Here is a 26,559-nt window from a genome sequence, read left to right as displayed (position 1 = left end):
TACAGTTCTCTATGTTCCTTTAATTTTATTTCACAATAATCAGTAATTAAAATTGTTAGTAAATACTAACACACATTAGTAGAGATCTTAATTGTTTTGTAATATTTTACCATCGAACTGACACATTGATAAAAAACAAAGACAGCAATGAATTCAGATCAACCGTACATGAAACAAAATAATTGAACCTACTTTATGGCACTTAATGAAATCATCTTGGAATGCCACAAAGCATATTCAATATTCAAAATTAATAATTTCCAACAACAATTTTAGAAGAGATACTTTTAATATTATTGTTCTAAAAGTTCTTATTTCTGTGGAATACAGTTACACACAGATTAATATAGAATGCAGTTTCATTGCAGTACCATACAAGCAAAAACAATCCACTGCAATGTGAAGTAATTGTGTTTTTTTCTCCCAATTGTACAGTATATTTGTGCCTTTACAAATTAAAAAGATTTTTAAAATGTGTCCAATGTCCACTGGGAAGGGTTGTCACGGTTTCAAATTTTGTTAACATGCAATTTTGTTTACATTTCAGAAAATATTTACATTTTAAATTCTAATAGAAATGTTGAATACTATACAGAAATGGCATTAATTCATGGCTTAATAACTGTACAAGTATGAGCATCAAGTAATTTCAGATTCTGTGCTGATATCACCAATATTTTTAGCACAGCATTGTTTAATGATTTTCTATACCATTTTAATTGTGCTATAGCAGAATTGAAAATCTTCACCATTAAGGCCTTAATTTTTATTATTTAGGTAAAATTAATGATTAGTATTCTATGTACCCTTTGTTTAGGGAAAGTTTATGATGTGGACCCTGGTCAGTAGGTCGTGCGTTCAAGCCCCACTTCAGCAGAAAAATCTAGGCCAACACTTGAGTGATGTACTTTTGTACTTGAGACACAAAATTGGATTAGTATTCGACCTCTCAGGTGAACGTAAAAGGTCCCATGGCACTATTCCACGATAATCAGAGTTCACCTGGTTCTTGGCCATCATTTATCCCTCAATCGACACCAGTAAAACAAATTATCTGGTCATTTATTTCATTGCCGTTTGTGGAACATCGCTGTGCGCAAATTGGCTGCGGTTTGCCTGCATTACAACAGTGATTACATTTTAAAAGTAATTTACTGACAGTGAAGCACTTTGGGATGTTGTGAGAATGTGAATGGTGCTACACAAATGAAAGTTCTTTGTTATTTACATAGGCAAGAGTGTGTCAAATAAGCTTAGCATTTAGCTCTATTGGTCATTATAAATAGTACAAGTCCAAAGAGCTAAATTTTTGAAAGCTGCAGATTTAGTTTGACACTTATTTACTCCACAAATCTGAAGCGACACCTAGCCAGCAAGTGTTAGCAAATCTGTTCTACCAATCATGGGCCCAAATTACCCCAAACCCTTTTTCCAGCTCACTCTCCCGAGATGCGCCGACTTTGTGCACTCAAAACGGCGCCAAAAAACTCACTAACGATTCTGCCGCTCTGCTGTGTGTTCCGGGTCCTGGTGCGGCGTTTCTCGTGGAGTGGGGGGGGGGGGGGGCGAAGCTACAGCATGTGCTGGAAACAGTGCCGGCAGCTGCGTGCATGCGCAGTGGAGTCTGTGCGCATGCGCAGTAGCTCCTCGCCCTCCCAGCGCGTCCTGCAGGCTGTGAGCCGGACCCGATGCTCACCGCCCCTATCCATGGTCAAAGGGATGACCCGATGTTCGCTGCTCCTATCCCTGGCCGAAGGAATGACCCGATAATCTTCAACAGCACCCCCCGATAAAACATGGGCCAGCAAGCACCAGTGTGGAGAGAACGTTGCATTTTGTGTGGACACGTCAAATCGTTATGACTCAACACTGATTAAGTTTTCCCTGGAGAGAAGTCCAGTCCCTTGGAGAGGTCAAGTGCTTCGGAGAGGTCAAATCCCTCGGGGGGCCAAGTTAGGAAGGTAGGACTTAAGTTTTATTTATTTATTTATTATTGATGGTTTTTATGCTTCTTTAAAGTTGTTGTGAAGGTGTTTAGTGCTTTGCAAGATCCTCTGTGCTTCCCTTCTCCCCCCATCTCTGGCTACCTGCGCTGATTTCTTAACCCTCCGCAAGGGTTTTCTGTGCGGCCACATCCGCTGGCCTAAGTTAGTTTGGAGCAACTATTAGCTGTCCAAACTGGCTTAAATGGCTAAAACAGGCGTAGATGGCTGGTATCACCCCTTTTGAAAAAAAAACTAAACTAAAAAAATCCTAACTAACTCACTTACACTGGCGCAAATTAAATGTGTAGATTGGGGATTTGTAAGGTACTCCAGAAAAATCAAGTTGCTCCAAAAAAAAAAAAGAGCAACTCCTGCCCAAATTTGGGCCCAAAGAAACTAACAAGAGTACTTGGAGCATGTACATTGGTCATTGATTTTGCTCTTTTAATGATGCCACCCTACACTTTAAATGGAGGTTTTGCAGAACCATAAACGTAGTGATGGTTTAAAAAAAAAATGGACCTTAGTGTAATCAGAATTTTACCATGTTTTCCTAAAATAGTTTCAACTAGTATTCAATTAGACAAAGTACTTACTAGTATGTTCCTTAAACCTGAGTTTTAAGTTTGTTTAGGGTCAATTCTATTAAACTGGTTGCTAAGCCTTGTTTAAAACAGTACACACCTTGGCTATAGTGTTGCAATATTTACCTTTTCAAGGCTAAACCCAATGACAAGAAAGCCCTTGCAGGACAGTATTTGCTCTTGCATAGCCACCGAGTTCTTCAGTAACTCCATTATAAATGCCAACAATGTGGAACTAAAAAAAAACCAGAAAAAGATGAAGATATTAACATTTTCAATATACTTGAACCAGGAGAATTTCATAGCACAACTTAATTTGGCACTTAAAACCTGTGTTAATTGCACAGGCCAACATTAACCTACATGAACATTAAAATAAAGTGACCAAAAATGTTGCACATTAAGCTTTTCCCCCCACATCTTCCTTTTTAGATCTCTTGCTTCCACTGCACCCAAGTATAATGTCCCAACCAAAAGCACTGGGGAATGAACAACTTCTAGACCTCTGTCAATACTAATTTACAACCATCAATTAAGGTGAAGACTCTCAACATTTCCTTTTCTCCTTGTGGAAAAGCAGGCCATTTATTAAGTTTTGCATGGACTTCCCAACTAGAAAACTATTGAAAGGACATGCCCCGGGAATACCATGAACTCCATGTCCGATATAAAGAAATCAGTTATTTGTTCTGGGTCACGAGGTGTTGAATTCATGACAGGAAAGAGGTATCAGACCAACCACTCTCACCTCACACTACATGCAAATTCATATTGGTTGTGCTCTCCCTGGCCATGTCAAATGACTTCTACTAATCAGACGTCAACAGTAAAATGGCAAAAAGCTTAGTTAGGAAAATAAAAAGTGGGACATGTATATATTTTTGCATCTATACAAAGCTCACTACAATACATTACATATTGTTAGTACATGCAAATATTTAACCATACTTGGAAATATTTTTTGAGAATAGTAAGGTTAAGCACAATGCAAGCCAATAAAGTAATCAATATTCATTTAGCAGAGTGTAGTCAGTAAACACTGCACAACATTTATAAAATTCTAGCCCGCATGTTTTAAAGATAATATGCTGAACATTATAGAATTTGTGAAGAGTTTTGCCGCAACTCAAACTTCACAGAAAACTTCAGACAACTTTCTGATAAGACACATCTTGCGAATTGCTGAAGAAATTCACAGTAAATCTCACTGCCTAGCACGCCAATCTCACTATTAATGGCTTCTCGCTAGCTACCTGCATTTCTAATTAGAATATGCCACAGCAAGCATAGCGGCAAATTAGAAGTGGCACAGCCAAACACTACTGAATGATAAGAGTTCACAGACTGTCAGGGCCATTTTGGTCACTTTCCTGACAATTTCAAATGCAACCTTAATGTAATTAAAGAGGGAACCAAAGTGTAGTGCGAACAAAATGATCTAAAAAAACTGCACTAAATAAATAAAACCTACTAGCAGCTGAAAAAAATATATACATTTTTAACTTCATTTCTTTTCAAACTTACCAACATCAGGCATGACTCTAGTAACTTTAAGCGAATACCATCGCGAACTTCAATTAATAGCCTACAGTCTCAATTTTAAATCTTATTGAATCTGTATGAGCTCTCTTCCTGTTTGTGTCATAGCCCCTTGTTGAACTCATCTTTGAGCATGTAAGAAACCTAATTGCTAGTCAGATAGTGCACACTCTTCAATACAATAACTGTAATGTCGTGCCCATTTTGGGAGCAAAGGGAGCCTGTCTCTTTCATCAACCCCAGTTACCTAAGTGTCCCCCACAGAAAGACTCAGCTTGTAGTATTTTCAGCACTTTTTTTTTTTTGAGGCTGTTCACCTTTTTAGAAGGAAAATCTCAGTCTGTTACAAACAACTGCATCATCTATAGTTGAAATATACTGCACATTAATTTCAGGGACAATAACTGGGTGGGGCGGGGGGGCAGTTAGTTTCATCCTCTGTCCCATATGTGCATTATAGTCTGGAGTTCAAAGTGTTAAATAACCCAGCCTGCTTATATGCAATATTTTATTTTGCTAAACATACAAGTGTAACCATAAGGCACTTTTCTTTCTTGGTATTTCTGCAAGTATGTAACCCTGAGAGCATCAGAAAAGTTTTATGCAGCCGATGACCAACTTCCCCAACACATACTGGTAGATTTCGATGTTGTGAAATTGACGATATTGGTCGACGCTGGCAAAAAAAAAGCACAGAACCTATAACGGGATTTACTGTAAATGAGAAGAGGAGGAGGAAAGGGGAAAGAAACACTTCTTGAAAGAAACATAGAAAACAAGAAAAGGTAACTTTAAAAAAAATGAATGAAATGACACTATCCCAGGATTGATAATCCAGGTTTGTTTCGTCCGAGGAAATGTGGAAACTTGACTGATTGTTTTATTTTGTTTCTGAAAATTATACAGGAATTAGTGCAATTAATTTTAGACGGCAATTTACACATATTACTGTTAAGTGACAAAGACGTTTTCTAGATATTTATCTAAAACAGTAGTGTCCCTTTTCGAATTTCAATACTTTTTCAGTTTCACTGCTGGATTCTTTAAATTTAAAAAACCACGCCGATGCCCGATCAGCATCGCCATTATTTTTGAGTGATCACCAGTGCCATTATTTTTGAATCCAAGTGGAGTAGCATGAAAACTGGCATTAATCCAGGAAAATAGCAATCGCCATTCATTTTAACGGAGGGCAGAGCTATAATTAACTTCTCAATGTTTTCAGCGAGTGTAACAGCGGAGTGGCTCAGAAGTCTCAGAAAAATAATGACGTGGTGTATCTCACTAACTCCATAATTTCTTCTTTCCATTGCGTTCAAGCGTCCCTACATCATACATGCACAAGTTCTCAGGAAAATATGAACTGCTATGTCTTCTATGAATAAATGCCTAGCAGATCTCTTGTGACACAGGCCAGAGATAAGAGAGAAGAAACTGCTGTTGTGTGTGCTGTTTTGATGTATGGGTAGGAGGGAATATATGTAGGATTAATGGACAGTGAGCATAGGTGTACAAACATGAGGGAGGTTTCCCAGGATATGGCAACAGTGGAGTGGTATGCATTTTTGGATCAGTGAGAACAGGGTAGCAGAGTATGGCAGGAGTGGATGAGATGCTGGAGCTTGTGAGGTGTACAGTTTGCTAAGTACTGAGAGAGGTTTCCTCGCCTGTGGGAGCACTAGGAGACTGGCTCTAGGAAGGGGTTTTGGGGATTTGGAAACAGTATCGGGTTTGGGAATATTAGGGAGAGATTGTAAGATTCTGAAGGATTAAAGGGAGAACATGTGAAGTGAGAAAATTGGACTGACTACAGTATGGGAGCATTAGGGTAATAGGAGCATTATTGAGGGACATAGTGGTAGTACATTGCAGTGTTCAGTTATATTCAGTGAGGGGACCCAGAAGGATGCCACCCAACAGCCCACTAGCCTTTTGGGGGATGTTGACTGTTCTATTGCTGCTTTGGCACCAGTAACATTTGCTGCCACCATTACACACAGCCCACAGGTCTCACCCTTCCCAACGACCTTCTGGTTCCGAGCAGGAACCCTAAGATTTGGAAAGCGCAACAACTATTAGATAGTATTCTGTTGTATTCCCAGCTGTGATTAAGTTGCCTAAATCATTTATTGTTCTTTTACTCTACAGTGGGAGGGAAGTTGAGCATCAAAGACAGGGTGTGAAATTGTTCACCAATAGGCACAGCCACCAACAAAACATGAAAAGCTGACCATATATATGCCTGACAAGAATGTTGAACAAATTTATCTGAATTAGTGATTCTCAAACATTTTCAGGTTGGCCCCCACCAGCCAGTATCTTATAGGATAATCATTAGTGAAAAAATTAGTTGGGCGAAACAGCTCAAACTTCTTCCACAGCCACCCAATTTCACAACAAAGGCAACGCTTATACAGACAAAACCCATTATAAATACGGACATCGGAATGGGAAAAAGTTGACAAAATGTCTGATGAAAACCTAAACATAAAGTTAAGTTGTGTGGATAGGAAGTGCAAGCAAAAGTAGGTAGCGAGATGAGACACATTAACATTAACATACAAATTCCAAATATCATGTACACCCCCAAATCATCAGCAAGGGAGAGTGTGGGAAGCGGGAGGAGGGGTGGAGGGGGAAGAGAGCGGGCGCGCGAAGGGAGGGCGAGGCAGACCGTCGCCGCGCGCCGGAGGGGGGGGGGCGAGAGACAGACAGCGCGCGGAGGGGGCGAGAGAGAGCGGGGGAGGTTGAAGAGAATTCCTGCTCGTTTTGAAAAGCAAACACCATAAAGTACGAAACTAGTCACTACTAGACCACAAAACACCAAAACCTACTAGATATTTTACAATATTCTGCAAGCCCACAAAGATTAAAATAAGTCTGCAGGAACTTTATATTAAAGAAATCACCAGTAACCCTACAACCTTAAACTATCCAGGAACCTTCAGGTCAGAATTTAATAACCATCCCTAAAAAACTTGAACCTCCACATTTTAAAATACCTGCGTTTCAAAATGACATGCCAAACATCCCTCACAAAACCTGTGCAATGTGGAATTGCTCAAGCTCCAGCTAACCCCAATAAAGTTCACACCTCAATTGGTTATATTTATTCTGAGAAATAAGCTCTGTTAACTATAACTTTTTTTTTAAATCCAGCATCACCAATAAAGTAGATCTGTTTCACCAGCCAGTGCTGCAGATGTGTGCACACAATTAGTTATTTACCAATCGAGACACCTATTTACCAGCAACTTTCGCAGTTAAACACAATTCTCTTCCTCAGCTGACTAAACTTATTCTGATGCAAATAATGAAATAACTGCAGCTATATCAACTGGAGTACTGTAGGAAGGGAGCACATGTTCCAAAAGGAAATTTCTGGAACAACCATCCTACGTTCAATTTGTTAACCCATCCATAATATCCTGAGGATAATGAATAATTAACCCCAGAACAGAACGCAACATATCTCAGATTCACTTACCAAACAGTGCTGTCAACTTGGTCCAAAGAATATTGACTATAATCAAGCTGTGCAAACAATGGGAAAAGCACCTGGACACCACCAATTGAATGTATAGCACTTTGTACAGAATGTGTGACAACAGCTTTTACATCCTATTGAAAACAAATCAAAGTTTAAATTAAAAAATCTTTAAAGATGAACTCTGTACTTAAACCTTTACACAAATATTTTGGATGTGGGAGAGAAGAAAACTTGTATATATCTGAATTTTCTTAAAACTAGATAAAGCATTGAAAACAATACTAACTAATATGATTTTAATTTGATCAGTCAGATTTTCATACTTTGGAATTATTTTAAACAAACTTTTAAAGTTGAGTTATATATTATACTTAAAGTTATAGCTCCAATATGATGAAATCCTTCAACAAGTAAAGCTTGGGCTCGAAATTAGCCAGCATAATGCACATTTTAATGAGATTTTTTCACGTTAAAACTGCTTTTTTGTTCTTAAAATAAAGTGCACAAAATTCCTCAAAGTTTAAGAATGGCGTTTTCAAAATGTTGCCATTTTCCGGATCGCCATACCTTAAAAATAGGAGCACCTAAATTTGGCCATTCGGCAAACCCGTACTTGGGTCAAAAAAACGCATGGAAAAAGCATGCTTTGCAACCCAAGAAATGTCGGTAAGTAAAAAGACCTACAAAAAAAGATAAGTTGAAGTTTGTTTTTTCAGCGATTCATTTCTTAAGGCTTTTGTGAATATTTCCTCATTTTTTTTTGTGTTGTTTTCTCCCTTGTATTTTTGGCAATATCAGTAGGTATTTTTTGGCCAAACTTACTCCCTTAAAAAATGTCAAAATTTCTCTTATTATTTCTTCATAAAAATGACGTTATTTATCAAATAACGATAGACTGGGGAATTTCTAGTCCCTTATGTCTACATACTTTATTCATATAAATCAATCGTACGTACAGATTAAAAACAAATCTTACTTTTGTTTTGCATATAGTCAGTACTTACCAGACGAGCAATAAAAACAAAAGACAAAATTGAAAATAATGTTAGCTCAGAACCTTTAAAATTCACATGTAAGGGGTGTTCCATGCACCTGAATTGCGTAGAAGTAGCTAGCTTAAATTGAGAAAATTATTCATTTATGACATTTTATCATAGCAAATACTTGTCTATAACATTCCCTAACTCTTTCAGATGCTGCAGTTAATTATATATTTTCCAACAGCAAAGCCATTTGTTGCACTTTTACCAGTGCAATGCAGCTATCTATAGAATTTGGCTTTTACCTGAAGCATGAGAGCATGTGGAGAATGAACAAAAATAGATGGATTATCCTTCGGGGATGATTCTAGACAGAGCTGAGCATCTGTAGCCTTTGGGTTGTACGTGAATGCAATGCTACTGGACAGCTTGTCATCATAGAGCAGTGACTTGTGGTGTTCGGCAAGTAAGAGGTCACTTTCTGCCTTGAATTTGAAAGTACCCTGGAAAAGCAGAGAAAATTCAAATCAACACCTCACGTCATTAAATAAAATTAACCCCAAGTTTACTTACAGACTGACTTATTTCCCACAACTTATCAAGGCACACAAACTTTAAAACTATACAATTGACTGACTGTGGTATTGAGTGCTATCCAAGTACAGTGGATTTCCTGCATTTACCTGTAATGTTACTGGGCTCAATTTTCCCCGAGCCCGTTTTCTCGCGTACTTACCAGAGTTGCGCCGCTTCATTACGTCAGGAGATGCTCCGAAAAAAAAAAGTGACGTTTCTGACATCTCTGAAATGGCCACGCATGGCAGTAGCGCTCAGAGTTGGCAATCGGCCATTTTTAAAAAGCTACTTGTGTCTGCATGCCAGGAGTGCTGTGTTTGAAAAAAATCACAGCTGTATGCAAAATCAGTACTGCGGTAAGTACCCTCCCTCTTCCCCACCCACCCCCTCCTCCACGTTGACTTGCCGCCGCTCTGTGGTCCCCGATGTCGGTCAGTTCGCTCCCTCCTGCCCCTAGCCCAGGCAGAGTGGCCTCCCGGTGAGATCTCTCGCCCCAAGCCCAGGCCGAGTGGCCTCCCGCACCGGCCCACTGCCTTCCCGGGCCAAGTGCGGAAAGGTGAATTGGAGTTTGATGCTGAAGATACGACTTCAATTTTTTATTTCTTATAGAATTGTGGTATGATTATTTCTTGATTATTTTAATTGTGCGAAGGATGATTTTGCAAGCCTGTTCCTTTTGAGAAGTGGTGTTTCTATTGAATGGATTTTATTTTTCAATGTCTCGTTAGTAGTTTTTAGTTTTTGTTTGCAAATGCACTCCACATTGATTTATTTAACATTGCTATGGCTTGGTTGGTTTATATAATACGTGTTGGTTTAGTTTGTAGAGTGCTACATAGTTTCGGAGTTCCTTTTTTTTCCCCAACTGGGCCCCAATGTCTCGTTTGAACTGGAATCCCGACCTTTTGAGGGGTCTCTTGTTAAGCTGCAAATGTTCTTCCCTACATGTTTTGCTTGATGCATAATCACATGGTTTCCCTTTATGTTCAATCTCGTTCTTTTTGTAGTTATGTTGTAGCCTTCTGTCTTCAGCCTCACGGTCTGCTCCCCCATTCCAGCCCTGGCCAAAGAGCTTGCCTGTGCATTCTCCCACCCCTAGCCCAGACTGAGTGGTCTCCTCCCTCCTGGTCAAAGGCTTCCCCCCACCCCCTGTCCCACCTTTCCTGCTGCTGCTGCCCGGGCATCTGCTGCACTTACCTGCGCCGATTTCTTTAACTGTCTGCAAGGATTTTCTCGATTGGCCACATACGCTGGCCGAAGTAGAACTGGAGTAACTATTAGCTGGCCAAAGTTGCCTAAATGGGTAGAATTGGCGTAGGTGGCTGGTAACACCCACTTTTGAGCAAAACAAACGTAACTAGGTCAGTTACGCTGGTGCAAATTGATTGGGGAAAATAGGGATTTTTAAGTTAGGCCAGAAAAAGCAGCCTACTCCAAATAAAACGGAGCAAATACTGGGGAAAATTGAGTGCTGTATTATTACTGGCTTATTATTGAAATCCCAGAAAGCTCAAATAGGTTTTATGGGATGAGACATAGAAACATAGAAAATAGGTGCAGGAGTAGGCCATTCGGCCCTTCTAGCCTGCACCGCCATTCAATGAGTTCATGGCTGAACATGCAAATTCAGTACCCTCTTCCTGCTTTCTCGCCATACCCCTTGATTCCCCCGAGTAGTAAGGACTTCATCTAACTCCCTTTTGAATATATTTAGTGAATTGGCCTCAACAACTTTCTGTGGTAGAGAATTACACAGGTTCACCACTCTTTGGGTGAAGAAGTTTCTCCTCATCTCAGTCCTAAATGGCTTACCCCTTATCCTTAGACTGTGACCCCTGGTTCTGGACTTCCCCAACATTGGGAACATTCTTCCTGCATTCAACCTGTTTAAACCCATCAGAATTTTAAACATTTCTATGAGGTCCCCTCTCATTCTTCTGAACTCCAGTGAATACAAGCCCAGTTGATCCAGTCTATCTTGATAGATCAGTCCCACCATCCCAGGAATCAGTCTGGTGAACCTTTGCTGCATTCCCTCAATAGCAAGAATGTCCTTCCTCAAGTTAGGAGACCAAAACTGTACACAATACTCCAGGTGTGGCCTCACCAAGGCCCTGTACAACTGTAGCAACAGCTCCCTGCCCCTGTACTCAAATTCCCTCGCTATGAAGGCCAACATGCCATTTGCTTTCTTAACCGCCTGCTGTACCTGCATGCCAACCTTCAATGACTGATGTACCATGACACCCAGGTCTTGTTGCACCCCTCCTTTTCCTAATCTGTCACCATTCAGATAATAGTCTGTCTCTCTGTTTTTACCACCAAAGTGGATAACCTCACATATATCCACATTATACTTCATCTGCCATGCATTTGTCCACTCACCTAGCCTATTCCAAGTCACTCTGCAGCCTCATAGCATCCTCCTCGCAGCTCACACTGCCACCCAACTTAGTGTCATCCGCAAATATGGAGATACATTTAATCCCCTCGTCTAAATCATTAATGTACAGTGTAAACAGCTGAGGCCCCAGCACAGAACCTTGCGGTACCCCACTAGTCACTGCCTGCCATTCTGAAAAGTACCCATTTACTCCTACTCTTTGCTTCCTGTCTGCCAACTAGTTCTCAATCCATGTCAGCACACTACCCCCAATCCCATGTGCTTTAACTTTGCACATTAATCTCTTGTGTGGAACCTTGTCGAAAGCCTTCTGAAAGTCCAAATATACCACATCAACTGGTTCTCCCTTGTCCACTCTACTGGAAACATCCTCAAAAAATTCCAGAAGATTTGTCAAGCATGATTTCCCTTTCACAAATCCATGCTGACTTGGACCTATCATGTCACCTCTTTCCAAATGCGCTGCTATGACAATCCTTAATAATTGATTCCATCATTTTACCCACTACGGAGGTCAGGCTGACCGGTCTATAATTCCCTGTTTTCTCTCTCCCTCCTTTTTTAAACTGTGTTTTTAGACTGTGTTAATGGCACATACGAAATTGCAAAGAGTTGTGTGACTAATACACAAAACAGTAATTTTAAAGCAAATCAAACAGTTCACATCATAACATGGTCATTAAGCCAAAGAATACGAACATCTATATAAAGCCTAGCATTTTACTTTCCAGTGAAAATAGTGGCTTTGGAAGTGAGTTCAAGAATGTGACACCACAGTAAAACAGGGGCATATTAATATAACACAAGCTTTAATTCTACTTAACTGGGAACACAAGATTCAACGTGCCCAGCCTACCCTACTTTTACAGAAACCAATGTGCAATTGGCACAAATGCAAACGTGTCCAAAGCAAAACCAGTTTACTTACTCCCACAATATTACATAGAATTAACAGCACAGAAATAAGCCATTCGGCCCAAAAGGTCTATACCGGTATTTGTTCCACGAGTCTCCTCCCACTTACTTCATCTCATCTATCACCAAAAGCTTCTATTCCTTTGTCTCTCATCTAGCCTCCCCTTAAATGCCTCTATGCTATTCTCCTCAACCACTCAATGTGTTAGTGAGTGCGACATGCTCACCACTCTGAATAAAGAAGTTTCTCCTGAATTTCTTATTGGGTTTCTTAGTGACTACCTTATATTTATGATCCCTAGTTTTGGACTCCAAGTGGAAACATATCAATGACTATCCCATCGAAAGCATTCATAATTTTAAAAGCCTCGATCAGGTCACCTCTCAATCTTCTCTTTTCTAAAGAGTAAAGCCTGTTCAGTCTTTCCTGATGTTGCACCCTCAGATCTGGTAACATCCCATGTAAATCTTTTTTGCACTTATAGTGCTTCTCTATCTTTTATGTAATATAGAAACCAGAACTGCGCACAGTACTCCAAATGTGGTCTAACTAAGGATTTATACAAGTTTAACATAACTTCTCAAATAGCTTTTGAATTCTATTTCTCTAGAAATGAACCCAGATACTTTTGTTTGCATTTTTATGGCTTTGTTAACCTGTATTGCTACTTTAATGATGTGTGAGTCAGTGGACTCAATTTTCCCCAATGCCGCTTTTTGGCGTATTTGAAGAGTTATGCACGTTTTTTGGGGACCCAACTGCCCCAAAAAATTGAAAGTTTCACCATTTTAACTTCTGAATGTGGCCCAGCGCATATTGTCCTTAAGATTTGTGGGTGGAGCCTAAGCTGTGAGCCAAAAAGATCAGGTTGCCAGGGTAACGAGGGGCACACTGCGGGCTGAGGTTGGAAAGTGAAACATGCAAAACATTCTGGCCAGCTCACAGCAACCTGCACAAGCACTTTGCAGCTTACCAACATGAAAATATTAGCGTATTTGTGCCAAAAGTCTATCCTGTAAACTCCAACCCCTTGGAGCCAGTGCCACTCCTAGCCCAGGCCGAAAGGCCTCTCTCTTCTTCCCTTCCCCCCCCCCCCCCCCCCGGAGCCAGTGCTGCTCTTAGCTCAGGCCAAAAGACTCCCTCCCCTCAGAGCTGGTGCCGCTCCTAGCCCGGGCCGAAAGAGTGGACAGACCAGACCAAAAGCTCCAGATTAAAGTGAATTCGAGATTGAAGACAAAAAGGAAATTGATACAGAACCTGCAAGTAAAAGAGGTTATAATTACCCACACTCTCTCCCGCTGCACTCTCAGCCATGGAACTGGATTTTCTGCGCTGATTCTCTTACCTGCACTGATTTTGTTAAACTGCCCAGGTTTTTCCAGAGCCGACGTACACATTAAGAAAAATCGCAGTTGGCCAAACTTGCATAAAAAGCCAGAATTAATGCGGGTGGCTGGTTACGCCCCCAATGAGGTTAAGAAAAATAATTGTAACCTAAAAAAACTAACCTAGTTGTGCTGGCACAGAATTATGCTGGCACAGAAACTTTGGGGAAACTTGGAGATTTTAAATTTACTCCAAAAAAAACAGTGCACACCAAAAAAAACAGCGCAAATAATTGGGGAAAATGGAGTCCAATATCCTTAGATCTCTTTACACCTCTATCCCATTTAGATTCATATTTTCCAAGGAGTAGGTGGTACCATTATTCCTCGTAGCAAAATGCACCACCTCACACTTCTCTATATTGAAATTTATTTGCCATTTACATGTCTAGTCTGCAAGTTTGTTAACGTCTTGTATTTTTGCACTCAGTATTAACTATACCCCACAACTGCACTCCCCCCCCCCCCCCCCCCACCCAAATTTGGTGTCGTCCGCAAATGTTGATGTAGTACTTCCGCTTCCACAGTCCAAATCAAGTAAATCGTGAACAATAGTCCCAGCACCGATCCCTGTGGAACACCACATCCCACCTTTGCTAGTCTGAATAACTTTAAGCCCTACTCTATCTTTTCTGGTTTGTAGCCAGTTTGCTATCCATTCTGCTACTTGTCCCGATTCCCCATGCTCTGCCCTTAGTCCACCATGCGGTACCTTACTGAAGGCCTTTTGAAAGTCCATATATATTACATCCACTGCATTACCTTTCTGCTACTTTTTCAAGGAATTCAATAAGGTTGGACAAGCATGGCCTTCCCTTTTGAAATCCATGCTGACTATTCTTTATTATATTCTCTGTTTCTAAATGTTGTTCTGTTACACCTTTGAGTAAAGATTCCAATATCTTTCCTATCACCAACATTAAGCTAACTGGTCTAGGATTCCCTGAATTTGTTCCATCTCCCTTTTTAAATATATGCAATATCGGATTGCGACCTGCAGAAGGGTGGGAGAGGGGGAAAGTACATAATTGGGCTGTTTATTACAGCTGTCTAATTTCAATTCAATTGCAACAATTACTGAAGAGTTCTTATTGTGTGTGCTTAGATTCACAAAACTAAAAATGTGCAACCTGGAGCTCGCCACATTCAAATTAATGTTTAACTTTGGAGCAAATATTCAGTGCAAGTTTTCAGCTATGCATGAAAAGGGGATTGGGGAGGGTAGTAAGAGCACTATTACTACTTTGTAAAAGATTTTAAGTCAGCCCCTGAGACACACGTGAATTATTTAGAACATTACTTTGTTCCGACTCATTTTTTTTCATTCACAGCAATCAATCTGCTTCATGAAATAATCAGTTGTCTTCAACAGGTGTTACTGGATTGAGATTGAAAATTTTGCAGTACTGCATTATTGGATAGAATGTACCAACTTTAGAGGACATCTTTAAATTTGCACACTAGTAAAGTCACATCATATGTGCAATGTTAATTTTTGTTCCACACTGGAGTTTTGGCATTACTTCTCTTGAAGCTACACGACAGCACTGAAATAAAAGACCAGCGGCTTTTTCTTACTTGCCCTTTGACAGCCACCATTATAGATCCACATTAGTTTTTGTATCAAACATTTATAAATTTGATTGAGACATGCTGCACTTTGAATATTAGATCAGCTTCCACAGCACAACTGTATTGGTTACCTTTAATTTAGAAAATACTAACAAAATTCTATGAATGGCATAAATGTTAAATGAGGATTACCTGCAGCATTAATGACTGAAGTCACTACAAGTAGTCTTGTAAATTTGTTGTTAATTCAAACTGTTAAGAGCTGCAATTAATTTGATTCTGTAGTAACCACTTACTGATATGCAGCCTGTCTAATGAATCACATCTCAAACTCAAGTGTCAGGTATCTTCAAACTACATTCTTGCCTTAGAATACCTTATATCCAGGGCCAAGTTGATATATTGCAAATATCTGTGCTGCATTTAGAGCTTCAGCAAAGACATAAACTGCTCCAAGTTGCCCGCAGAATACTCGATTTGCATCTGCTGTTTCTGAAGATCCCAGGAAACATTTGTCAAATGTCTAAAAACAAACAAACTTACTGATTAAGTTATTATGCAACTTTTTAAAATTCAAATTTTGAATTTCTTAACTAAGCTGATAGATAATATTTACAAAACACAAGCTTTTTGAAGGAAAAATCAGTTACCATGTAGGCTCATTTTCATTCTTTGAATGTAAATACCCTCCACAAACCAAATGAGTCTTGAGCAAGTTTTAGTGTTTGTGACTCCATATTAGGACATTGCGCTCACAACTTCACATTCCTCCAATACAAAGGCTGCATCCCGCCCATAATCTTTAAGATAGTGGCACTATATTCCATGCATTTCCCTGTGAGGAACTTAAAGTAGGTAGATTGGGAAATCAGTCTGTGCATTATGCCTACACTCTCAGAATGAAACTGAGCATACAAAGTGGAAAATATTTTACTCCTTTATGAACCTTCATAGACTTCTGTAATGCAAGTCATCAACTGGACAGGAACCAAAACTCACTAAATCCAAGCAATAATGCTCAGAACCCTACTTATTCCATGTTGTAATTCTGTAAATATTTCTAATAGAAACTTGCTTCATTTCAGTTCACAAAGGTAGCCTTCGAAAGAATAGAATGTCCCTTGACTGATCGTAAGAATTACCTGCTTACCAAGTGGTAACAGAATTAATTGTGCAAACTTTAATTCAGAAATTAGTTTGTCATGGACTTTCAGATCATAAGCAATGTACAATTTCCAGAAACTACAAAGAAATGTAGGGTATACATAAAATGCCATGGTCCCACACATCAACAAAGTGAAACAAATTCTCCAATTGATAGGGGGAGGGTCGGAGGATAGTATGATTGCTGCTGGAGATGAAACTGGGAAACTATTTGGGCACAAACCTAGGGTGAGACCATCAAGATTTATAAGGGAAATACTGTATAAACTGCTTGTGGGTGCCTATATAATATGGAATTCAACTGTTGAACCTAGTGCTGGGAAGTAAATAGTTAATATAGGCAGTTAAGAAATTAAGTCAGTCATTATCTGTAAGGGGGTAGAGTATTGTAAGGGGATTGACAGATTGTATGTAAAATTTGCTTATGTATGTAAAGCACGCTTATAACACTCGCTTACAATTGGGTGTTTAAGCTGCAAAGCTTGATGGTACATCAATCATCAATTGGGTTAACCTTTAGTACAGACAGATAGAAAATGAAAACTTACAGATTCAGTACGGAACAATTTCTACCAAGGACAATAGGGAGCCAGCAATCTAGAAACATAGGGCCCAAATTTGGCCCTCCGGTTTTTTTCGCCGCACTTACTGAAATCGACGCTGAAAAGATATCGCCATATTCTCCCCGCTCTGTCAACTGTCCTTGGTGCAGCGTTGCAATTAGAGTGGGGCACGGAGCTAGGGCCCTGTGCTCAAAAGAGTGCCGGCAGCTCAATGCATGCGCTCTGCAGGTTTCGCGTATGCGCAGTAGCTCCTCTGCAATGTGGGACCTGATGTCCCGTCCCTATCTCAGGCCGAGTGACGTCACGACGCACGGCGGGCTGCTGCATGTCAAGGAGAGAGTCCCTCACCTATTCCCGGCCGAGTGGCCTCCAGCACCGAGGTAGGACTTGAGCTTTATTTTTTATTTATTGATGGTTGTGCTTTTTAGTGAGGAGAGTTTTGATGGGGGCAGGGAGAAGAGAGAGTGTTTTGATCCGGGAGGGGGGAGGGGAAGAGGGGGAGTCAGCAGTCCTCGGAGAGAAGTCCACCTGTCCCTCGGAGTTGACTCCTGCAGCCTCTGTGTTTGGCGAGCCCAGCCTGCTGTGTGTTGTGTGTCAGTTACCTGCGCGCTCTCTTCCACCCGGGCGTCCCACCCACCCGCTCCTATCCCCAATAGAGTGGCCTCTCACACCGGCGACTTCCCGGGCCAAGTTATGCAGGTAGGACTGCAGTTTTATTTATTTATTTTTTTAAATTTATTATTGATGGTTTTTATTCTTCTTGAATGTTGTGAAGGTGTTTAGTGCTTTGCAAGGTTCTCCGCTTCCCTTCCCCCACCCCAATCTCTGGCTACCTGCGCTGATTTCTTAACTCTCCGTAAGGGTTTTCTGTGCGGCCGCAAGTGGCCACATAAGCTGGCCTAAGTTAGTTTGGAGCAATCTGGCTTAAATGGCCAAAACAGACATAGGTGGCTGGTAATGCCCCCTTTTGAAAAAAAAACTTTAAAAAATCCTAACTAACTCACTTACACTGGCACAATTTAAATGTGCAAAATGGGGATCATTAAGATACTCCAGAAAAATCAAGTTGCCCCCAAAAAAACGGAGCAACTCCTGGGCAAATTTGGGCCCATAGATTGTAGCAGCAGCAAAATCAGGTGTTTGGGAACAAGATAGAAAACCCTGGGAAACAAGGTTAATCAACACGTCATGAGGAACTGAGGCAAAGTTGACACTGCTGAACATCACATTCCAGAAAGATGACATGTGATGGGAGATGGACAGGTTGGGAAATCACTCAGCAGTCAGTCTGATAAGGGTCTACGAATCAATGAAGCTCTGCTGATAAGCTGCAGGCCAATAGAAATTTGTAGGAGGGCCGCACAGCTCAAAAATCTGTATAAATGTGCTTGTAGAAACCATTCTACTTCGAAGGTTCATTCGTGAACTCTTCTCCTGCATGCTTGAAGAAAGACCGGTTGAACCAAGGTTTCATCTGAGTGATTCAGTGATCGTTACATGGGCGGGCGGGTGTCGATTCCTTATATCAGGGAGTCCACCTCAAAGAAGAGAAGTATTCTTTTTACAACATTATCCCTGGCTTGTATCCAAGGAAGAAGCATTTATTCAGTGGTAAACAGGTCATAACCCCTCATATTTGTGAGGCTCCCTTTGTTAAAAGCAAGGCAGTAAGGTAGGGGATGGTTGTAAAAGTTCAGCTGACCTGTGGAAATCCATGCTCCAGCACGGACTTGAGAAGATGATGGACACAAAAGAGAGACCATTTGACACATGGGTCAGTTAGAACTAGAGCTTTTCTTTGTCTTTGGTAGAAGTAGCAATTTTCTTGGTCTGTCAGTAGCCCAACTTTAAGCAGTCAGAAATTGAGAAAGAAGACAGGAAAGCCAGCTCAGATATTGTCACTCGTATGCAAGGTGGGTTCAGTCGGAATCAAAGATCCAAGTGAGAGATAACTCTGCTGCAAAGGGGTTAATTGATTCAGTAATCCAGAAGCTATTGCTTGCACCAGGGAAGGAAGCAGATTGACTCAACTACGCTGCTAGTGAGGATCAGGTTATTTAAGCTCTGAATGATGTTAATCACACACGTAATCTTGAGCTATTTGATTGACTAGCTATTCAAAGCTGTTAGCTTGTCAGCTATCTAAGGAATTACTTTTAAAGTCATCTTAAGTTATAACTTCAGACTCTGGTCACTGCTATAGATAATACTCAGCATCTGTTACCGCTGATTTACGGTGATGCACTGAATTGGCTGTGTAACCGTTGCTACTTGTTTTATTAAGTAACTCTGTTCATGCTACTCAACTGCTATGTAACTCTGATTACATTTATGCGCATTTATTAAGTGTTCAGGTAGCCAACTTTAAGTTATGATTTATAATCAATAAATAGTGCTTAGTACATGACTTGTGGTCTGGATTCTTCCTTGATGATTTGGCAAGTGTTAATTCACTCAATCAGCATCTCACAGGTAACCTAATTGAGGGTTAATAAATAAAATTCATTTTGATCCGAACTGATTAGCGCAAGACAGTTTGGCGAGCCAAGACAATGCTCATTCATCACGAGACCTGCATTGGGAGGTAAACCCCCAAGTGGGGAATTCAGCTTTCTTATAGCACATGGATCAACTATTGGCTTAAGCTTACTAAAATTGATGAGCCAAATATCAGAACCAAGAGCAAAAGTGCTTTCATCAGAATTCAAACAGTTTGAAAGGACAAGTTACAATAAGATTTAAATTCTATATAATCACATGTGCATCGCGAGAGCAGCGGGGACAACAAAAGAAGCGGGCCTGAACATCGCGAGAGCAGCGGGGACTACAAAAGGAGCAGGCCTGAGCATCGCGAGAGGAGCGGGCTGCAGCAGCACCAACCAACCTGGTAAGATAAGTTAAAAGAAATCAAAGTGTGACATCACAGGAAAGCGGGGAAGTGATTGGTTGGTGAGTTTTTCTTCTCTTTTCTTGGGCATTGGTTTAAATTAAGAGCCGGGATTAAAAACTAAATGTTAAAAACTTGAGAACTGAATTAATTTAAACACATTAGAGATGGTAGGGGAGGTGATGCGTTTCTGCTGTTGCATGTGGGAAATGATTGACCCCATTGAGGTCCACGGCGACCACATCCGCAGTATGTGTCTGCAGCTCGAGGAACTTTGGCTCCGCATAGATGAGCTGGAATCCGAGCTGCAGACATTACAACACATCAGGGAGCGGGAGAGTTACTTGAATGCTGTGTTCCAGATTAATTAATTCAAATTTGGTCCGTGGTCAGGCACAGGAGGGTGTGACGAGTGAGGCAGGTATGCGGACCCAGAATGCAGTGCAATTGTCGAACAGGTACGTGATTCTTGCTCCTGTGCTGACGAGGACAAGGACTGGAGGCAGGATGAGCAAAGGGGCCACAGCACCGTGGTACTGGGGGCCATTCAAGTTTGGGGGGGGGGGGGTTGCTGGTAAAAAGAAATGTGGTAAATTAGGGGAATAGATACTGTTCTCTGCAGCCTAGAGCACGAGCCCCAAAGGCTGTGTTGCCTGCCCAGTGCCAGGGTTAAGGGCATCTCCTCTGGGCTGGAGAGGAACTATGACCTCAATTTTGGCTCAGCCCATTTTTCGGCGCACTTACTAGAGTTGTGCTGCTTTTCTCTGTTCCAAAGTGTGCCGAAAAATGTCCTTCCCACTTTGATCGCTGTCCGACCTCTTTCCTGTAGTCATGCAATGTGGCCAGTCGAGTCGGGGGTGGAGCCAGCGTTCTGCGGCAAAAATTGTGCCAGGAGGTTTGCAGATGCGCAGTGGAGTGTCCGCGCATACGCAGTAGCTCCTCACCCCCGGCCTCTCCGTGTCTTGCTGCAGTTGCTATGTGGGACCCGATGCCGGCCACTGGAATCGCTCCTCGCCCCCAGCCCAGGCAGAGTGGCCTCCGGGTGCGATTTCTAAGAGAAGCTAGGGGCGGGTGGCCAGGAGAACGGATAGAAATCATCCAGGCAGGAGCACTATACTTCTCCTGGCCGCCCATAGTTCTGGCCGAGTGGCCTCCCGCATCGGCTGGCCCGCTGCCTTCCCGGGCCGAGTTTGAAGATGAAGGTAGGACTGACTTCAATTTTTTATTTCTTATTGCTTTTTGTTTGCAAGGCTTGATGGTTTAGGTGCAGGCAGGTCCTCTCCGCTTTCCACCCTTATCCCAGGCCGAATGGCCTCCGATGTACCTACCTGCGCCAATTTCTTTAACTCTCCGCAAGGGCTTTCTGAAGTGGCCACATACGCTAGCCTAAGTAGATTTGGAGTAACTACTGGCTGGCCAAAGTTGCCTAAATGGGCAGACTGGTGTGTGGCTGGTAACACCCCCTTTTTGAGAAAAAAAACTTAAAAAGTCGTAACTAACTCAGTTACATTGATGCAAATTGATTGGGGAAAATAGGGATTTTTAAGTTACGCCAAAAAAATCAAGTTACTCGAAAAAAAACGGAGCAACTCCTGGCTGAAATTGAGCCCTTAGAGTGGGAGGGGAAACGTCCAGTTGTTATAGTCCACGTAGGTACCGATGACAAAAATACAACAAAGAAAGAGGCTCTGCTGAGGGAATATGAGCAGCTTGGGGCTAAATTAAAAAGCAGAACCACAAAGGTAATAATCTCTGGATTACTACCTGAGCCATGAGCAAATTTTCACAGGGTAAATAAGATCAGACAGATGAACACGTAGCTCAAAGACTGCTGTGGGAGAAATGGGTTTCGATTCATGGGGCACTGGCACCAGTACGAGGGTAAGTAGGAGCCGTTCCATTGGGACGGGCTTCGCTTGCACCATGCTGGGGCTGGTGTCCTGGTGAATCGAACAACTGGAGCTTGTAGAGGGCTTTAAACTAAATAGTGCGAGGGGTGGGGGTGGGGGCGGTTAGGAGGGTGGAGGGTTCAGGTTAGCGGAAATGTAAAAAGTCAACGAGCAAGGAGAAGGCAATAGAGCAGGGAAGCAGTGGGGGAAATGATAACCAGAGTGCAAAAGGAAGGGACAGAATGGATAAAAATAAAAGCGTATCAGAAAGTGGGGTGAAAGCAGAGAAAAATGGTAAAAAGACAAAATTAGAAGCTCTTTATCTGAATGCACGCAGGATGTGTAACAAGATAGATAAGTTGATGGCACAAATAGATATAAATGGGTATAATCTGATAGCTATTAGAGACATGGTTGCAAGTTGACCAAGGCTGGGAACTGAATATTCAGGGGTCTCTGACAATTCGGAAGGATAGACAGAAAGGAAAAGGAGGTGGGGTAGCTCTGTTAATTAAGGACGAGGTCAGTGCAGCAGTGAGAAATGATATTGGCTTTGAAGATCAGGATGTAGAATCAGTTTGGGTGGAGATAAGAAATAATAAGGCGAAGAAGTCACTGCTGGGTGTACTCTACAGGCCCCCTGACAGTAGCTACACTGTTGGACAGAGTATAAATCAAGAAATAATAGAAACATAGAAAATAGGTGCAGGAGTAGGCCATTCAGCCCTTTGAGCCTGCACCACCATTCAATAAGATCATGGCTGATCATTCACCTCAGGACCCCTTTCCTGCTTTCTCTCCATACCCCTTGATCCCTTTAGCCATGGGGGCCATATCTAACTCCCTCTTGAATATATCCAACTCTCTGTGGTAGAGAATTCCACAGGTTAACAACTCAGTGAAGAAGTTTCTCCTCATCTCAGTCCTAAATGGCTTACCCCTTATCCTTAAAACTGTGTCCCCTGGTTCTGGACTTCAACATCGGGAACATTCTTTCTACATATAACCTGTCCAGTCCCGTCAGAATTTTATTTGTTTCTATGAGATCCCCTCTCATCCTTCTAAACTCCAGTGAATACAGGCCCAGTCGATCCATATATTAGTCCTGTCATCCCAGGAATCAGTCTGGTGAACCTTCGCTGCATTCCCTTAATAGCAAGAACGTCCTTCCTCAGATTAGGAGACCAAAACTGAAAAAACACACACACAAAAAAAAACTAGAAACGGAAATTTACAGCGCAGAAGGAAGCCATTTCGGCCCATCGTGTTTGCGCTGGTCGACAAAGAGCCGCACAGCTCTCGGTCAGCAGCCCTGAAGGTTACAAATAAACTTATGAACAATGGCGGAAAGGTAAAGAGCACCCAGGCCAACCAGTCCACCCCACACAACTGCGACACCCCTTACAATGAAACATTCTACACTCCACCCCAACCGGAGCCATGTGATATCCTGGGAGAGGCAAAAACAAGATAGAAACCCAGGCCAATTGGGGGGGAAAAAAAAAAAATCTGGGAAAATTCCTCTCCGACCCATCCAGGCGATTGAAACTAGTCCAGATCATCACCTTGGCCGTATTCAATTCCCTGCAGTACTTACCATCGTATCTGCGCCAGCCAAGAGGTTATCCAGTCTAATGCCAATTACCAGTTCTAGGTCAAGTGCCCACCCAAGCACCTTTTAAATGTGGTGAGGGTTTCTGTATCCACCACCCTTCCAGGCAGTGAGTTCCAGATCCCCACAACCCTCTGCATGAAGAAGCCCCCCCTCAAATCCCCTCTGAACCTTCCACCAACCACCTTAAAACTATGCCGCCTCATAATTGACCCTTCCACCAATGGAAATAGGCCCTTGCTATCCACTATATCCAGGCCCCTCAAAATGTTGTACACCTCAATGAGGTCTCCTCTCAACCTCCTCTGTTCCAATGAGAACAAACCCAGCCTAGTCAATTTGTCCTCATAGCTAAGATTTTCCATTCCAGGCAGCATCCTAGTAAATCTCCTCTACACCCTCTCTAGTGCAATCACATCCTTCCTATAATACGGCGACCAGAACTGCACGCAGTACTCCAGCTGTGGCCTAACCAGAGTATTATACAATTTAAGCACAACCTCCCTGCTCTTGTATTCTATGCCTCAGCCAATAAAGGCAAGCATTCCGTATGCCTTCTTAACCACCTTATCCACCTGGCCTGCGACTTTCAGGGATCTGTGAACAAGCACTCCAAGGTCCCTTTGTTCATCTACACTATTAAGTGGCCTACCGCTTAATGTGTATACTCTTTCCTTATTAGCCCTCCCAAAGTGCATCACCTCACACTTCTCGGAATTAAATTCCATTTGCCACTGTTCTGCCCACCTGACCAGTAGATTGATATCCTCCTGCAGTCCATGACTTTCCTCTTCATTATCAACCACACAGCCAATTTTAGTGTCATCTGCAAACTTCTTAATCATACTCCCTATATTCAAATCTAAATCATTGATATAGACCACAAAAAGCAAGGGTCCCAGCAGTGAGCCCTGCAGAACCCCACTGGAAACATCCTTCCAGTCACAAAAACATCCATCAACCATTACCCTTTACTTCCTACCTCTAAGCCAATTTTGGATACAATGAGCCACTTTGCCCTGGATCCCATGGGCTTTAATCTTCATGACCAATCTACCATGTGGGACCTTATCAAAAGCTTTGCTAAAGTTCATATACACTACATCGTACGCACTACCTTAAATCGACCCTCTTGGTTACCTCCTCAAAAAATTCAATGTCAAACATGATCTTCCCTTAACAAATCCGTGCTAACTGTCCCAATTAAATCCTTGCCTTTCCAAATGTAGATTTATCCTGTCTTTCAGGATTTCTTTCCAATAATTTTCCCACCACTGAGGTTAGGCCGACAGGCCTGTAATTACTCGGCCTGTCCCTTTCTCCCTTCTTAAACAAGGGTACCACATTAGCAGTCCTCCGGCACCATGCCCAAATCCAAAGAGGACTGGAAAATGATGGTCAAGGCCTCTGCTATTTCCTCTTTTATTCCACTCAACAGCCTGGTATGCATTTCATCCAGGGCTGGGGACTTATTTACTTTCAAAGCTGCTAAACCCCTTAATACCTCCTCTCTCACTATGTATATTTCATCCAGAATTTCACACTCCTCCTCGATAGCAGTATCTGCATTGCCCCTTTCCTTTGTGAAAACATACGCAAACCATTCATTAAGAACCATACCAACATCTTCTGCCTCCACTCAAACATTATGCTCATGATCTCCAGTAGGTCCTACCCTTTCTTTCGTTGTCCTCTTTCTCTTAATATATTTAAAGAACATCTTTGGGTTTTCCTTAATTTTATTCGCCAAGAATTTTTCATGCTCTCCCTTAGCATTCCTAATATCCTTTTTAATTTTACCTCTCAACTTTCTATATTCCTCGAAAGATTAGATAGTTTTTAGCTGTCAAGAGGATATAAGCTTCCCTTTTTTTCCTTTATCCTCCCCTATAAGCCCCTTGACATCCAGGGGGCTCTAGAATAGTTATTTCTTTAAGGGCACATTTGGCCTGAGCCTTCCGGATCTCCTTGTTGAATGCCTCCCATTGTTCCGACACTAATTTACCCACAAGTAGCTGTTTCCAGTCCACTGTGGCCAAATCACTTCTCAACTTAGCAAAGTTAGCTTTTCCCCAATTTGGGACTTGTATTCCAGGTCTATCCATGTCCTTATCCATAACTAACTTGAATCTGACTGAATTATGGTCACTGGCACCCAAGTGCTCTCCCACTAATACCCCTTCAACCTGCCCAGCTTCATTCCCCAAAACTAAATCCAAAGCCGCCCCCTCTCGTGGGCTTGTTACATAATGGAGGCTTGTAAAAAAAGGTACGGCAATAATCATGGGTGATTTTAATCTTCATATTGATTGGACAAATCAAATTGGCCAAGGTAGCATTGAGGAAGAGTTCATAGACTGTATCCGGGATGGTTTCCTTGAACAATACGTTGCGGAACCAACCAGGGAGCAGGCTATCTTGGATCTGGTATTATGTAATGAGACAGGAATAATAAATGATCTCATAGTAAAGGATCCTCTCGGAAGGAGTGATCATAGCATGGTTGAATTTCAAATTCAGTTGGAGGGTGAGAAAGATAGATCTCAAACCAGTGTCCTGATCTTAAAAAAAAAGGCGATTACAAAAGGTATGAAGGCAGAGTTGGCTAAAGTGGACTGGGTAAATAGGTTAAACTGAGATGATTGATAAGCAGTGGCAGACATTTAAGAAGATATTTCGCAACTCTCAACAAAAATATATTCCAGTGAGAAGGAAAGACTAAGAGAAGGGAGAATCATCCGTGGCTAACTAAGGAAGTAAAGGATGGTATCAAATGGAAAACAATGGCATACAAAGTTGCCAAGATTAGTGGGAGGCCAAAGGATTGGGAATTTTTTTTTTTTTTTTTAAAACAGCAAAGGATGACTAAAAAAGTAATGGAGATGCTAGATTATGAAAGTAAACCAGCAAGAAATATAAAAAGATAGTAAGAGCTTCTACAGGTATATAAAAAGAGAGTAGCTGAAGTAAACATTGGTCCCTTAGAGGATGAAACTGGGGAATTAATAATGGG

At 41.7% G+C, this 26,559-nt stretch overlaps 1 protein-coding gene across 3 annotated transcripts in view; it reads right to left on the bottom strand.

Moving 5' to 3' along the window:
• The window catches only part of lrba (LPS-responsive vesicle trafficking, beach and anchor containing), a 1,157,354-nt gene that overhangs the window by 1,037,576 nt on the left and 93,219 nt on the right, over window positions 1–26,559 (bottom strand). For all 3 annotated transcript variants that reach the window (XM_070871469.1, XM_070871472.1, XM_070871473.1), the window contains exons 8-11: window positions 15,808–15,954; window positions 8,884–9,081; window positions 7,596–7,729; window positions 2,696–2,804 (exon numbers count right to left, since the gene is read on the bottom strand). In XM_070871469.1, the coding sequence (XP_070727570.1) occupies window positions 2,696–2,804; window positions 7,596–7,729; window positions 8,884–9,081; window positions 15,808–15,954 (588 nt within the window). The remainder of the gene's footprint in view (window positions 1–2,695; window positions 2,805–7,595; window positions 7,730–8,883; window positions 9,082–15,807; window positions 15,955–26,559) is intronic.

Source organism: Pristiophorus japonicus, chromosome 2, assembly GCF_044704955.1.
Source record: "Pristiophorus japonicus isolate sPriJap1 chromosome 2, sPriJap1.hap1, whole genome shotgun sequence".
Classification (NCBI taxonomy): Eukaryota; Metazoa; Chordata; class Chondrichthyes; family Pristiophoridae; genus Pristiophorus; species Pristiophorus japonicus.
This window is presented reverse-complemented; position numbering and strand designations above follow the sequence as displayed.